Genomic DNA, 14635 nt, shown 5'->3' with positions numbered 1-14635 from the left:
ATCTCCTACATGTTCAGTGTTGCTGCTGACAAGGTACCCCTTGTAAAGCGCTTTGAGTTTGAGCATGTTAAGTGGATATTGCCCTACATTCCAGCACGATTTCCTCGTACTCATTCGAATGTCCAGAATATTTTCCTTATTGTTCTTTGATATCATTCCATTCCTGCCTTGAGCTAATTTTTAACTCGAACACGGTTTCCTCGAACTAATTTTAACCCATAGTTTATCACTTACTTAAATGGGGGTTTTTTATGCGCCCCGTGATTTCGATCACTGATGACTTATGTGGACAGTTACGTATGTGTGTAGTTCCAATACTCTTCAATAGTCGTAACGTCACTTCCTTCCTAATGACGCATGGTAACTTAGTAACACTGGCTCTAAACTATCGGAACAATGGCGGACCCCCGTATGAAATATTTCTCCGGCGAGCATAAAAGCGTATCCAGGGGGAAAAAAACCCCACAAATTTGATCATGTTTTGACTTTTACACATTCTGATCACAAGGCATATGAAAAGTTCTAGCCAGATGAAGAATAAAAAGTAATGATTTTTTTTGTTTAGAACCAAGATGGCCGCCGTTGCCGGGCGGCGTGACATCATACTGAATAATAATAATAATAATAATAATAATAATAATAATAATAATAATAATAATAATAATAATAATAATAATAATAATAATAATAATAATAATAATAATAATAATACTTTATTGCATCCCAAAAAGGAATTTTTTTGTACAGACGTGTTATAATTTACACAATAAGATAAAAATACAATGGAAATAGGATGTATATATATATATAAAAAAGGAGCAGCTCTATAACCAGAGCTGCGCCCTACAATATGAATAATCTCAACACTGTAAAACAGTTAAAACTGTCACTATAAATTGAAAATTGAAAAGATTGCAAAACAAATAAATTAATAAATTAATATTTATATTTTTAAAAAGTAAAAATGAGAAATAATTATATAAAATGATTATTGCTTGTTGTTATAAAGCCTAATACTGGACGGCAGAAAAGATTTTCGGTGTCTCTCTGTTTTCGTTGAAATAGAGAAAGGGCGACCACTTCTTTCTGACATAATAATTGATGGTCTTAGTGAATGATACTGGTCATTTAATATTTTAGTTATTTTATTTATACAAAATTTCTCGTATCTACATCGTCAACATCATTTATATAGCGTTTAATGGATTTTTTAAATATTTGAATTTATTTTGTTCCTTTCCACTGCTAAGCAATTGCCTCCCCAAGCTGTTATACAAAATGACAAAACACTTTCGATTACTGCTCTATAAAATAATGTGCAGATGGTTTTATCTATTCTAAACTGAGAGAGTTTTGATAAAAAAATATGTACGTCTGCACATCTTATGCCTAATTATTTCCAAGTGTTCATCCCACTTGAGCCTGTCATCAATCGTTACACCAAGGTATTTGTAGTGAGGAACTCGCTGGACGAATCGGTCCTTTAATTTTAACGGTTCTATCGGTTCCTTCACTCTCCTAAAGTCAATCACTAGCTCCTTTGTCTTGCTTATGTTAAGCTCTAGGTGGTGGGCATCACACCAAGACACAAATCTATCAATTTCTTGCCTATAAGCCACTTCGTTGCCATTTGTTATGAGGCCTTGAAGAGCGGTGTCATCTGCAAACTTTATTAAAGGTACACTCAGGTTTTGACTTCTACAGTCATTCGTGTATATTGTGAATAATACAGGGTCATCCAATTCCAATGCCATACGCCGTGATTATGGTTGGCTACCACGGTAGATGAATGTTGTGATACAGTTACCCCCTCCCCCCCCCCCCCCCCCCACCCCAACCCCTTGTAAACATATCAATAAAGTAAATAATAATAAAATTCTCTTTATTCATCCGCGAGCAGAAATTTGTCTTAGGGACTTTTCCAAGGGAAGACTGGAATAACCCAGATGTCAGCCGCAGCACAGCGCCACAAATTGAGCTACGGAAAGGTGGCTTGCTCAAGATACGAAGCAAAGAGACCATACCGCTGAGCCACACTGCCACCCCCCCCCCTCCCCTTTCTCCTCCCATCAAATGCAATGGCAATGTACGGTTTGTTTTTGTTTGTTTTCAAGGGTTTTACGGCGCTTGCAACACATTAAGGTCATATCAGCGCCAGTAAAAAGGAAGAAAATGGGATAGTAAAAAGTTCTAGAATTACAATTAAAGCACAAAAGAAAAGGTAAGACAAAGGGGAATTGGTTCAGATAGGGAACAGATGTAGATTCCAAGAGCACACCGTCAATGTACGGTTTCCTTGCTGGAGGGTATATATAAAAGCTCAATATTTTAAAGGATAAATAATAATAATAATAATAATAATAATAATAATAATAATAATTTTCCTCATGCTCGTAATATCATTAACACTTTTAGCACCCATTAATTACCAACAAGAATATTTACAAAATAACAGTGAAGAAACAACAGTGTATGTAAGTGTATCATCTTTATTACAGTTTCAAACATTTATAAACTTTCTGAATTCAATAGACGAATTTCATTAACTCACTCAACCCTAACACTGACTATATCCGTAGTATACCCGGGTTACTTTTATTTGTTACATTTTTCTGAGACAACTTATAGGCGTAGTATCAAAGCTAATGTTTTTATGTTGTTTGTTTTGTTTTTAAGGCGTTTTACGGCGCTTGCAACACATTTAGGTTCTATCAGCGCCAGTAAAAAGGAAGAAAATGGGATAGTAAAAAGTTCTAGAATTACAATTAAAGCACCCAAGAAAAAGTAAGACATAGGGGAATTGGGAACAAATAGGGATCAGATGTAGATTCCAAGAGCATACCACCTAAAAGTCTCATCCGGACACAAGCACAAAATTCAACAAAGAAGAATGCACTCAAATGCTTACATTATACATTCAAAATAACAAATAAAATAATACATAACAGAGAGATGATTTACAAGGAAAAAAATATCTCCCAAAACAATAACTATGCATTTGACTGTTTCCCTCCCAGCCAGGATCAGGACAAAACCAAGTAATCTCATTCCAAGACAAAGACAGAGAGCATGTTGGAAAACAGATATAAGGGGATAGAAGACACAGTATGTACCATTAATTAAATAAAGGTAAAGGGAAGAAGAAAAATGGTATTTACTCTCTAAAATGTTTGAAAAGATAAGTCTTTTCATTTACAAATGTACACCCACCCTTGTCTACGCTTCATCAATAATAACTTCCTGTGTCAGCATGGCGAGAACAAGCAATGATTCCCCCATTTAACTCACTCAACCCTAAAACCGACTATATCCGTAGTATACCCCGGTTATTTTTATTTATTACATTTTTCTGAGACAAATTATAGGCGTAGTATCAAAGCTAATGTTTTAAGTTTTTGCATGTTAATGATAGTTGATTAACATGATAGTTGAATGTACATAGGTACATGCTCGTTTTTTTAAAACATTTTTTCCAATTTTGAAAAGTAGCAAAAATCTCTAGGATTGAGTGAGTTAAAATAACACCAATTTATCAAATTGTAACATCAAATAACTTGATGGAAAGCATATCCTTTTAAAAATTTAATATTAAAAAATCAAAGTATACTGACACTGTTAGTTGTTTTATAAAAGGGTGGGAAAAAAAGGTTATTGCTAACTAAAGAAACTAATAATAAAGACATTTAAAATGGTGGGGTTATCTTGGTCTAAACTGACAAAAACTTTTTCTTATAATATTTAATGTGTGAAAAGTGACTTAGGCCCGGAACGCAACTCATTGACAACACACATAATTATAAATTAGTAACATTTTATAACATTCATCATCAAATACTAAATTTAATTTAATGACATAGGGCATTATTTACAAAAATCTGGTTGGCTCAACAGAGCAACTCTGATACGGTCACAGCTGACTGCTTAATTGAGCATATTCTTTCAGAAAATATTTTTAAAAATGCAAATCCAAAATTTTCACCTTCAGACTGATTATGTCATGTACTGACACGATGAAACTGTGATTTCACATCCAATCTTAGTTTACACACATTGCACAATATGGGACGTGCTCGTCAAAAGCAAAGGACAATTTGCAACATTACCTTTTCCCAATTTCTCAACATGTTCAATTTGTAAAGTTTAGCAAATCAGATTAAAGGGATTTCATTGTAATTGTAAGTGACTTGATGTCACTGTTGACTATGAATCTATAATACAGTGTGGTTTTTTAAAAATTATGACCGGACAAAGATTTCTATTGTGTTAAATCTATGACTGATATAGAAATCAGAATTGCAAATTACGCAAGTTTGTTTGATACACTAGGAGTGCAAACTACGTAAGTTTTGTTTGATACACACGAGAAGCGCAAGCTACACAAGTTTTGTTTGATACATCAGAAGCACAAATTACCCAAGTTGTCTTTGATACATTTAACGTGCAAACTACGCAAGTTTTGTTTGATACACTAGAAGCTCAAATTACACAAATTTTGTTTGATACACTAGAATTGTAAATTACCTAAGTTTTGTTTGATACAAAAGTTATATGCCCCATTCTCAAGTTCTACAACCAACTCCTTGATAACCCTGATCACCTGATATTATGTTATCTTTTGGAGCTTTGTTAAGGACAGAGTGTTTGCAACTCGTGTGGATCATATTGATGAATTACAGCATCAAATTAAAAAGGTGGTGGCATCTGTAAAACCAAACATGCTGTAGTACACCTGGAGACAGTTACGAGGATGGTTACAACAGTTAACTCACTCGATCCTAGAAATTTTAGCTAGTTTTCAAAATTGGGAAAAATGTATTAAAAATATGCATGTGCACATAGATAGTTTTATTCAACTACCATAACATGTAAAAATTGAAAATTATTAGCTTTGATACGACGACTATAATTTGTCTCAGAAAAAATGTAATAAATAGGCATGGGGTAAAAGTAACCCGGGGAAAACTACGGATATAGTCGGTGTTAGGGTTGAGTGAGTAAACATAAAATGGAAGGACCCATATTGAAGCCCGACATTTGACATGTGTTCCAAACGACATTGTTCCAACCATATAGTTACATGAATGCACTCTGAACGCTAATTTGTGATTTTCGTTTTTGTGTCATAATTTTTGCCCATTCGAAAATCAGCTTACTTCATTAATGTCACTATTATGAAAAATTGTAGATTGCATCACCGTGATATTTTAACATTAAAAAAAAAAATTTACAAATTTTTTTAATGATTTAAAATAAACTGTACTAATGTCTCTAAATTCGTCATTAAATTAGTAACAATCCTTGTCAGGTCATAATTTTTTTTAAATATAAAAAAACATCCGGTAACCAAAAAAAAAAATTTTTTTTAAATAAATAAATTTTAAAAATAATTTTTCTTTTATCTTGTAAAAGGTTATTTGCAAAAGAAAAAAAAAAGGATAAAGATCTGAAATTGTTCCCATTAACTGGCTTGCATTCTGATTAAGGAAGAATTAGATTAAGAATTTGTTCCAGAAAGATCATTTAGAATAAGCTGCATTCCAATTCCAGCTTCCACTATATAAAACATTGGATGTCAGTTTGATATGACTGATCACGTTGTCTCAAATAAATCCAAGGTCGCGACAGTGATTTAACCAGTTGACTGCCGTACTCTGGAAAACCACGAATTTAAAAATTTGGTCAGAAACTCATCCTTCTATATCAAACAACTTAAATGACCCTCATCTTGGCAAAATCTCGTAAACCAGGGACTTCGCGAAGTTAACTGGTTAATCCAATCAATCACTTTAGGGTCATCTGGGACATAGAGTTCATGAGATACCTAATACCCATTATATCTTGGTTGTGTTGAGGTTGACCTCTTTATTCAATAAAACCTGGACCTTACTGGCCCACTCGTTGTAGGTGGGGATCAGATTAGAACAAAAGTATTCTTCAAATTCTGCTCGCAGTGATGCAAGATCTGGCAGGCTGTCACAAGAAGGAATATTCAGTAGCTGGTGAAACAGTTTCTTCCATAACGGCACATTCCATTTTCTGTCAATGAAAATAAAAAATTTAATGCAAGATAAAATCAAGTCATATCAAGATATCATGTTTGTTTTTACGGGTTTTGTGTACTTGCAACATATTCAGGTCATTTCAGCACCAGTAAAAAGGAAGAAATTGGGATGGTAAAAAAAAATAATTCTAGATTACAATTAAAAGCACATAAGAAAAGTAAGACAAGAGCATACCATCAATACCACCATAATTAGTTTGATTTACAACGAAAAAAAAATCATCTCCCAAAATCATTAGTATACATATGACTATTTCTACATAGAATAAAAACATTACAAAAAATTTGTCAACCAAATAAAAAGCATTTTAAAAAAACCATCTTGATCACTGCAGGAATTTTGATAATCTCATGACCTGCACACAAAATGACAAACCTAATTTTTCCATTTCAAATGTCTTAAAAAACATCACGTTTTTGGAATATGACATTTAAAAAGACGAATTGGCAACCCTGCCATGCAATTTCAAACAAATCGAAACTACAAGAAAGTTCTCAATTCAAACTTTTAAACTCTAAGTAATTCTAAATACAGAAATGGACTGACACAAAAATGAATGGGGTATCAAATGCAGATGGCATATGCATAGAAACAATAGGAGTTGTAGAGTATTAACCCCCGATCCTCGACCGCTGTATAAACGTAACACACCATTCCGACCCCAATACAGCGGTGGTCGTTTGAATGTAACACACCTTTTCCAAGTCACACGCGCGTAAAAACGTAACACAGACCCTACCTTGATTCAGTAAAAATTCCATTGTGTTCTTTATGAAATAAAAGCCGAAGTTTGATTGGTTGATATTATTAGTTTCATCCAATCAGCAAACAGTTTATTTAAGCTGTTTGGGTTGAGTATGAAGCTAGTTTTTGACGTAAGAAAAGACGCGATCAAACCCGAGTGACGCTATATGTTAGCTGCGTCATTCAAACTTGCTTGGCAAGTGCTGGGAACCGGTCGTCATTTCCGGTTGACCTCAATGTGGTACTAGAGTTAAAGCATGTCAAACAGGATTGCATAACACTTCATATTTAGCCTGACTCCATAGCTTACATAACCTGCATAATGCGTATCAAGTGAGTTATGTTCGTACAATTGATTATGACCTAATATTAATAAAATCCATAGTTTTTTTGTGCAGTCTCATTGCTATTTTTTCTGAAAATTGCTGTTTGAGAAGAGCAAATAATTTTTTTTTTGTTTGTTGCTTTAGGTCTCTTCCAACACAATTGAGGTTATATGAAGAGACCGCTGAAACAAAAAAACAGGCAATCTAACAAAAATAGTACAAATGTCAATCAAAATCATAACCTAAAGATATCATAAGCTAAATTATAAATAACCAAGAACAAACAGGCAGAGGATTTACAGGAAAAAAAATATCCCCTGTCAAAAATACAATCACAAACCAAAGAAGCAGGATAGGCTAGTAAAGAGAAGAAGAAACGACATCACTATCGGATCGTACACCCATGCGAACATCATAGGTATATGATTCAAGGGTGATGCTCCCATCCAACCACCCGCGAAGAGCAAATAAAAAATTAATGTAGAATTCACTCCTGCATATCAACAGCAAGTGAATATAAACTCACAAACATAACACACACACACACACACATACCTGACAAAATTTCCTGTAACTTTCCAGACACCCTTCTCCACAAAGACTTTCATGTAAGTTCCAAATAAGAGGACATGGATGGTGCCTGCAAGACCAAAGAGATCCGTCTGGAAAAGGAAGAAATATATAAAATTGAAATTATACATTAAAACTGACTATGTTTTGCTGATCAAGGGTGGAATCAATTGTGTTGCAGAATACCGAGGTGAAACCATGCCCATTATAAATAATTGTTTAGCGCAGGGATAAAACAAAAATGACAAAGTAAATAAAATTCCCCTCGTACATCTTTGTGGGAATTTGTTGAGTTCCAGTTTATCCCTAGAAAAGAACAAACTCAGCTGCAGAACCATCGCTGCTTTATAATTATCATTATTATAGTAGTAGTAGTAGTAGTAGTAGTAGTAGTAGTAGTAGTAGTAGTAGTAGTAGTAGTAGTAGTAGTAGTAGTAGTAGTAGTAGTAGTAGTAGTAGTAGTAGTAGTTGCAGTAGTACTTCTTCTTATCATTATTACTACTATTATCATAATTATTATTATCATCATCATCATCACTATTTACGTATTATTGAGAATCAAAAATTCGTAATTTTCCATACAATTTTGTATTTTTGTATTTGGCCATGAAATTTGTCTAAAATTAGTAAAATTATGAAAAATTCGTAAGATTCGTCAGGTATGAATCAAATCAATGCATCAGGCAGAAAACAATCTATTCATTGAACCCATTGAATACCTGGTAGGTCCAAGGCTTGTCTGTCCTCATTTCAATGCATTCGAATCCAGCAGTGTTAGTCTTGGTCCTGAAGGTGGCGCCACTAGGAAACATACACATGTCAATGGTGTGTCCAAAGTCTGTCAAACAGAACACACGCAACTGGGAGCCAAACACCTCCTTCGGGTTTTCCTTATCACATACCAAAGGGCTGGATGGAGCGATGAATTAAAGGTTAGAAGAGGAAATAAAGGTCAGGTCAAACAAGTATGAACAAGAATGAGTTGTTTTGTTTGTTTTTAAGGTATTTACGGCGCTTCAACACATTAAGGTCATATCAGCGCCAGTAATAAGGAAGAAAATGGGATAGTAAAAAGTTCTAGAATTACAATCAATCATCCAAGAAAAGGGAAGACAAAGGGGAACTGGTTCAAATAAGAAACAGGTGTAGATTCCAAAAGCACACTATCAAAGTACTTAGTTTGAGATCACTAAAAGTCTCATCCAGACACAAGCACAGTTCCCCGCTAAGAGGAATACACTCAAATGTTTTACAAATCATACATAATATAAAGAAACATAATGCAGTGCATAACAGAGAGATGATTTACAAGGAAAAAAATATCATCTCCCAAAACTAAACATTTGACTGTTTCCCTCCCAGCCAGGGTTTCCGGCTAGGGCCTGGACAAAACCAAGTAATCTCATTCTAAGACAAAGATGGATAGCATGTTGGAAAACAGATGTAGGTAGGTAGAAGACACAGTCAGTACCTCCCTGTCCACTATGGGAGGTAAGGAACCAATGAGTTGTTTCTCGACCATACAAATTATCGGATATTGCTAGAAATCGGGGATTATACAAAAACACCTGGAATCAGGGTGATGAGTCACAATTTTTTTACCACAATTAATTCACCGGCATAGCAAAGCAATGTGATACTTCTAAAACTATGCAGAGAAGTCAAAAGAAGAATTTTTTTTTTTTTTTTTTAAATCACAAAAATTATCATAGACAGATCTTCATTTAAAATTTTTTTCTTTTGCAACAGTAGAATTTGAAACAATTCAAGAACCGATCTTGATTATCAAAATAATGGGGGAAAAGCCTTTTTAATTAAACCAAATAGAAATATGCCATAAACACATATTATGACTCATTCTTATATTAGTCATATTATCCGTATCAACATCTGTGTATCATTTTGAATTGTGAAGGTGCAAGAGACCTTTGCAGGCCCATGGACGTAACTTTGTATTCGCAATGACACTAGAACTAGCACAAAGCAAGACATTCAATCTTCAGTCTTGATAACTTACAGATCCATGAGGAGGAAATTGTCTGGCTTGACGTCGCCATGGATGATATCACACTTGTGTAGCTTTTCAAATAGATGAAGCAACTCTATAGTAGCCAGGCATACAAAAGGCTCCACTTGACCCATCAGTTTTGGGTCAGACTTGTACAAGTTCACGAGATTCTATGTAGAGAAGATAAAGCATTAAAGTTTCAATGACTCTATTTATATTATATTAATTAATATCAATATAAAAAGAACAAGTGATGGAATGTAATTATTATTTTAATATGTATATGAGGCTGCACCAAGAGGTCATGTAACATTCGCCACAAAAATACTAAATTATTATGAAAAACTATATAGTATGAAAAAAGTTGTTTCTTATCAGATCCTTTGGTTTGAATAATGAATAATAAACCAAAAACTGACTTCTTCTTCTTCTTCAAGTACCAAGTCTGTGCCAGACATCGGTGATCATGGTACACCATTCATCTCTCTGATCAGATTACCTAAGAAAACTAATATTACTCTTCTCTTTCTTTGTCACCCAGCTGTTCAAACTATTCAAATATGTTTTTCTTGGTCTACCTTTACTCTTTTTACCTTCTATCTTTCCTGTGAGAGCAAGATGTTCAATACATTTATGTCGATTAGGTGCCCTAAAAATTGCATTTGTCTTTTTCTTATTGTATGAGTTAAAAACCTTAAAAACTGACTAAGCTTGTAAATAAGCAAAACGATAGAAAAAAACGAAATAATAAAATTAAAAAATGGGAAAAAAAAACAGTTACCAGCAGGGATCCGTGTTCCAAAAGCTTCATAACCAGAATACTCAGGGTGTTGTTAAAATAAGCACAATCAATGTTCATGATGGATGGTCTCTGTGGGTATAGAGAACAAAATAGTAACAAAAAGGATTAGTTTTGAGACAATGACAATGAGATACACACTGTATAATCACCTGGAACAACTACAAAAGACGTCTAACTTCTACGTCATGGCACAAGACCGAAGGGTTAGAGCTCAGGTTGTCGCTGGTTCGGATAAGTAAGAGACAATGGGATAACAAAATAGAGAAAAGGAACTGAAAATCGTTGTTTTAGAGTGTAAATAAGGGGCAAAAAGGAATAATAGAGCTTTAGCAGATCATACATATCACGCATCATGTATTTATCACATGATCATTTCCATTCTACGTAAAAAATTGTGCCGTTATGCGATTTTTATTGGGGTTTTTAAATGTTTTTTTTAAAAGGTTTTTACGACGCTTTCAACACATTAAGGTAATTTCAGCGCCAGTAAAAAGGAAGAAAATGGGAAAGTGAAAAGATTCTAGAATTGCAATTAAAAGGACATGAGAAAAAGTAAGACAAAGGGGAAATGGTGTAAATAGGGAACAAATATAAATTCCAAGAGCATACTATCAGTGTACTTAGTTTGAGATCACCTAAAAGTCTCATCTAGACACCTGCACATGATCCCACAAAGAGGAATACACTCAAATGTTTACAGAATAGAGCCAAAACAGAAAATATAGCCAACACACATAACAGAGAGATGATTTACAAGAAAAAAATCATCTCCCAAAACTAATACCAAACTTTGACTGTTTCCCTCCCAACTGAGGGCACTGGCAAGGGCCAAGACAAAATCAAGCAATCCCATTCTAAGACAAAGACAAAACACAACTAGGAAAACAGATATAAGGGGATAGAAGACACAGCAAGTGATTTCCTGTCCACCAAGAAAGGTCAAGTGACACCACCCTAAAATTGATTTTTATATGAGGCACGGAAATGTTAACAAAGTTTACATCCAATCCAATCAAAAATGACATAGCGACACATATGAGATGTATTAAACATGATCTTACAACATCCATGGGAGCCTTGAGAGCGCTCAGTCTTTTCTGTATTTCACACGAGATGTAAAACTCCCAAGGGCAAGGGGGTTTCTGAACCTGGAATGAATAATGATTGAGACAACCAATGATAAACAATATAACATGGTTAGTATATGAAACATTCATTATAGAAAATGTATTATCTTACATAAAAGTGAGCAGTTGGGATACATTAGGTGTAATATTTAATACCCGATAAAGCCTTATTTACCAACGTCAAGAGGCACTGCCCTATGTTAACCTAAAGTTCTTTGCTCAATATGTCAATCTTATTTCTACTTAAAGAAGAAAAAAAAAAAAAAAAAGGGGAGGGGGGGGGGGGGGGGGGAACAAAAAAAAATGAAACTAATCATCAGAAGAAAAAAAAATGGATTCTGAATAAAATAGTTTAAGTTTAAGTTTTTAAGGGTTTTACGGTGGTTGCAACACATTAAGGTCATATTAGCGCCAGTAAAAAGGAAGAAAATGGGATAGTCAAAAGTTCTAGAATTACAATTAAAGCATCCAAGAATAAGGCAGACAAAGGGGAATTGGTTCTGTATTCTAAAATATCTACAATTTAAAACAGATTAGATTTCAACTTCTCTAGATAATCAAATAGCTAAAACAATAATTAAAATTTTTTGTTCAAGCCATTGGGTCACATTTAAAAGTCAGTTTATTCCACTAGAACCAGAATGATACAGTATTTGAATTGACACACGTTTGATCTCTAACATGTGAATAGATGTGCATAAAATAAATAATTACACCTTTCCGACACGACATCGTAAGGTATCGTCGCCCAGGCACTCCACGAAGGAATATAGATAATTCGTCAAACTAGATGTCTGATGTCAACAGGAATCACCCATGTACAAGTACAAGTGAGCAAATTGGGGGTTAATAAAATTGCCCAAGGAAAAAAACAAAAGTGCCTGAAGCAGGGCTCGAACCCGGGACCTTCCGGGTCTTAACCACTCGGCCACATAAATGTAGATTAATTAATTAACAAATTGGCAAGTCTAAATGGCAGCCCTTTGATGGAGTATCAGGATGACATTTGCTACCATGATACACTGTATGTTTTTAAATGTCTATACACACATTAGTGATCAACTAAGTGGGTCTGATTCAGATCTTGTAGAAAGTACAATAAATTAATAGTCTACCAAGAGGGTATCAAGTACTTGATACTGTTTTACACTAAAATACAAGGATAAAGCCATTGTAAAACTGATTAAGTACATATCAAAATGAGAGAGAAAAATTTATTCAAAACAAAACAAACATCCCTCTCACCTTCATAGCTTCAAAGTTTTGATTATCATAGTCATAGAAAGATTGCTTAAACATCTTGTACACCTGTGCATATCCACCCTCACCGAGAGACTTACACACAACAATCATCTCATTATCACCTAGAAGATTAAATTATATAAAATATAATATTTGACAGTCTGCACTACTCAAAAAGAGATAAAAATACATAAATAAATAAAAATGGTGAAAAGTTGAAGTAGAAGAAGAAGAAGAAGAAGAAGAAGAAGAAGAAGAAGAAGAAGAAGAAGAAGAAGAAGAAGAAGAAGAAGAAGAAGAAGAAGAAGAAGATGAAGAAGAAGATGAAGAAAAAGAAAATGAAGAAAGAGGAGGTTGAAGAGGAGGAAAAAAATATAAAAAATGCAAGAAGAAAGAAAGGAAAAGAAAGAAAGAAAAAAGTCAACAACTTTATGTCCTCCATGTACAACATATAAAAAAAAACAATAAAACACTTAATTTTTATTTTTTTTTAAACTCCTCTTCAATCTAAAATTAATATTTTCCATTTTGTGTTTATGAATCATTACTTCAAATGATTCAGAACCATACCTGCCAACCCTTCCGCTTTTGGGGGAATCATTCCTTTTTTCACTCTTCCTTTTTGTAATATTTTCTCAGTTGTCTCTAAAATTCCGATTTTAAAAATGATGATACAGGTAAGAATAAAAAACAGCAAAGCAAAGAGGGGGGAGGAGGGGGGGGGGGGGGGGGGGGGGGGGGGGGGAATGAAAGAGGTGAAATTCCTATTTGTTGTCTCAAATTCCTATTTTCAGGCGTTCTGATTCCACTTTTGGAAATGTGAAGGGTTGGCAGGTCTGCAGAACTGATGTAAATTAGCTCAATTTGTTCTAATTTCCATTTCTTAATAAATTAACACGGGAGTGAACACGAATGATTAAGTATAAAATAAGAGATCCTATGAAGATTGTAACTCAAGGTAAAACATTACTAATACCTACCGACACTAATAAGATCATTCTGGGAGACCATATTGACGTCCTCACACATCTCATAGTAATTTTTGTAGGAAGAGAGTGGTGGCTGCATGCTGGACAAATACAAACCTGTAAGGATAACACAATTGAGAAATTGGAAAATGAATTTATATTATAATCTGTCTAAATGTGTCCATCACATTGTTCGACAACAAACCATCATGGTGTATGAATTGAATAAAAACAAGCCACTCAAAACAAAGTAAATAGTTAATTTCATATTTCAGGTCATGCATCAATGTATCCTGGATTTTAAATTTTTAAAAAATTATTCTAAAAACTCGTGTTATTTAGACATTTAATGAAACCAGTTTACCCCATTATTGATATAACATACTCACAAAATACAAAATATACACCATTGAATTATTTCATCTATTTGTGTTATATAAATTTCCATTATTCTTTCTTTGTTCCTTAGATGAAAATAATAGAAATGAATTGAACTATAGTTTCTTGGAATGACCAAGAAAACGAGAATAGTGTGTGAGATGATGAAGAGTCAAGACATTGCGTGAACTTTTTTTAAAAAACTTCTTCATTAACAAAATTTTAAAACTCAAATTGAGTCATATAAGATAAGATAAGATAAGATATACTTTATTGATCCTGAATGGAAGTTATCATAATGTTACACATCATTCATCGTTATATTAGCACAGATTTATACACTGTTATGAACTAATTGGTGAAAATACGAAGCTAATTAAAAACAAAATAAACATCAAATATAATAAA

The 14635-nt window shown here is 33.8% G+C and overlaps 1 protein-coding gene across 1 annotated transcript in view; it reads right to left on the bottom strand.

Annotated features, from left to right (window-relative positions):
• Positions 1–2471: 2471 nt before the first annotated feature.
• Positions 2472–14635, bottom strand: part of LOC144973733 (mitotic checkpoint serine/threonine-protein kinase BUB1-like) — a 37716-nt gene continuing 25552 nt past the window's right edge. Inside the window, exons 19-26 of the mRNA XM_078916564.1 lie at positions 13862–13966; positions 12885–13003; positions 11574–11660; positions 10492–10581; positions 9720–9880; positions 8422–8611; positions 7688–7794; positions 2472–6036 (exon numbers count right to left, since the gene is read on the bottom strand). Coding sequence (XP_078772690.1) covers positions 5832–6036; positions 7688–7794; positions 8422–8611; positions 9720–9880; positions 10492–10581; positions 11574–11660; positions 12885–13003; positions 13862–13966 — 1064 coding nt within the window. The 3' untranslated portion in view covers positions 2472–5831. The remainder of the gene's footprint in view (positions 6037–7687; positions 7795–8421; positions 8612–9719; positions 9881–10491; positions 10582–11573; positions 11661–12884; positions 13004–13861; positions 13967–14635) is intronic.

Source organism: Berghia stephanieae, chromosome 5, assembly GCF_034508935.2.
Source record: "Berghia stephanieae isolate SIO BIC M18660-M18661 chromosome 5, UCSD_Bste_1.3, whole genome shotgun sequence".
NCBI lineage: Eukaryota > Metazoa > Mollusca > Gastropoda > Nudibranchia > Aeolidiidae > Berghia > Berghia stephanieae.
Note: the sequence above shows the minus strand (reverse complement) of the source record. Positions and strands in the feature narration are given on the sequence as shown.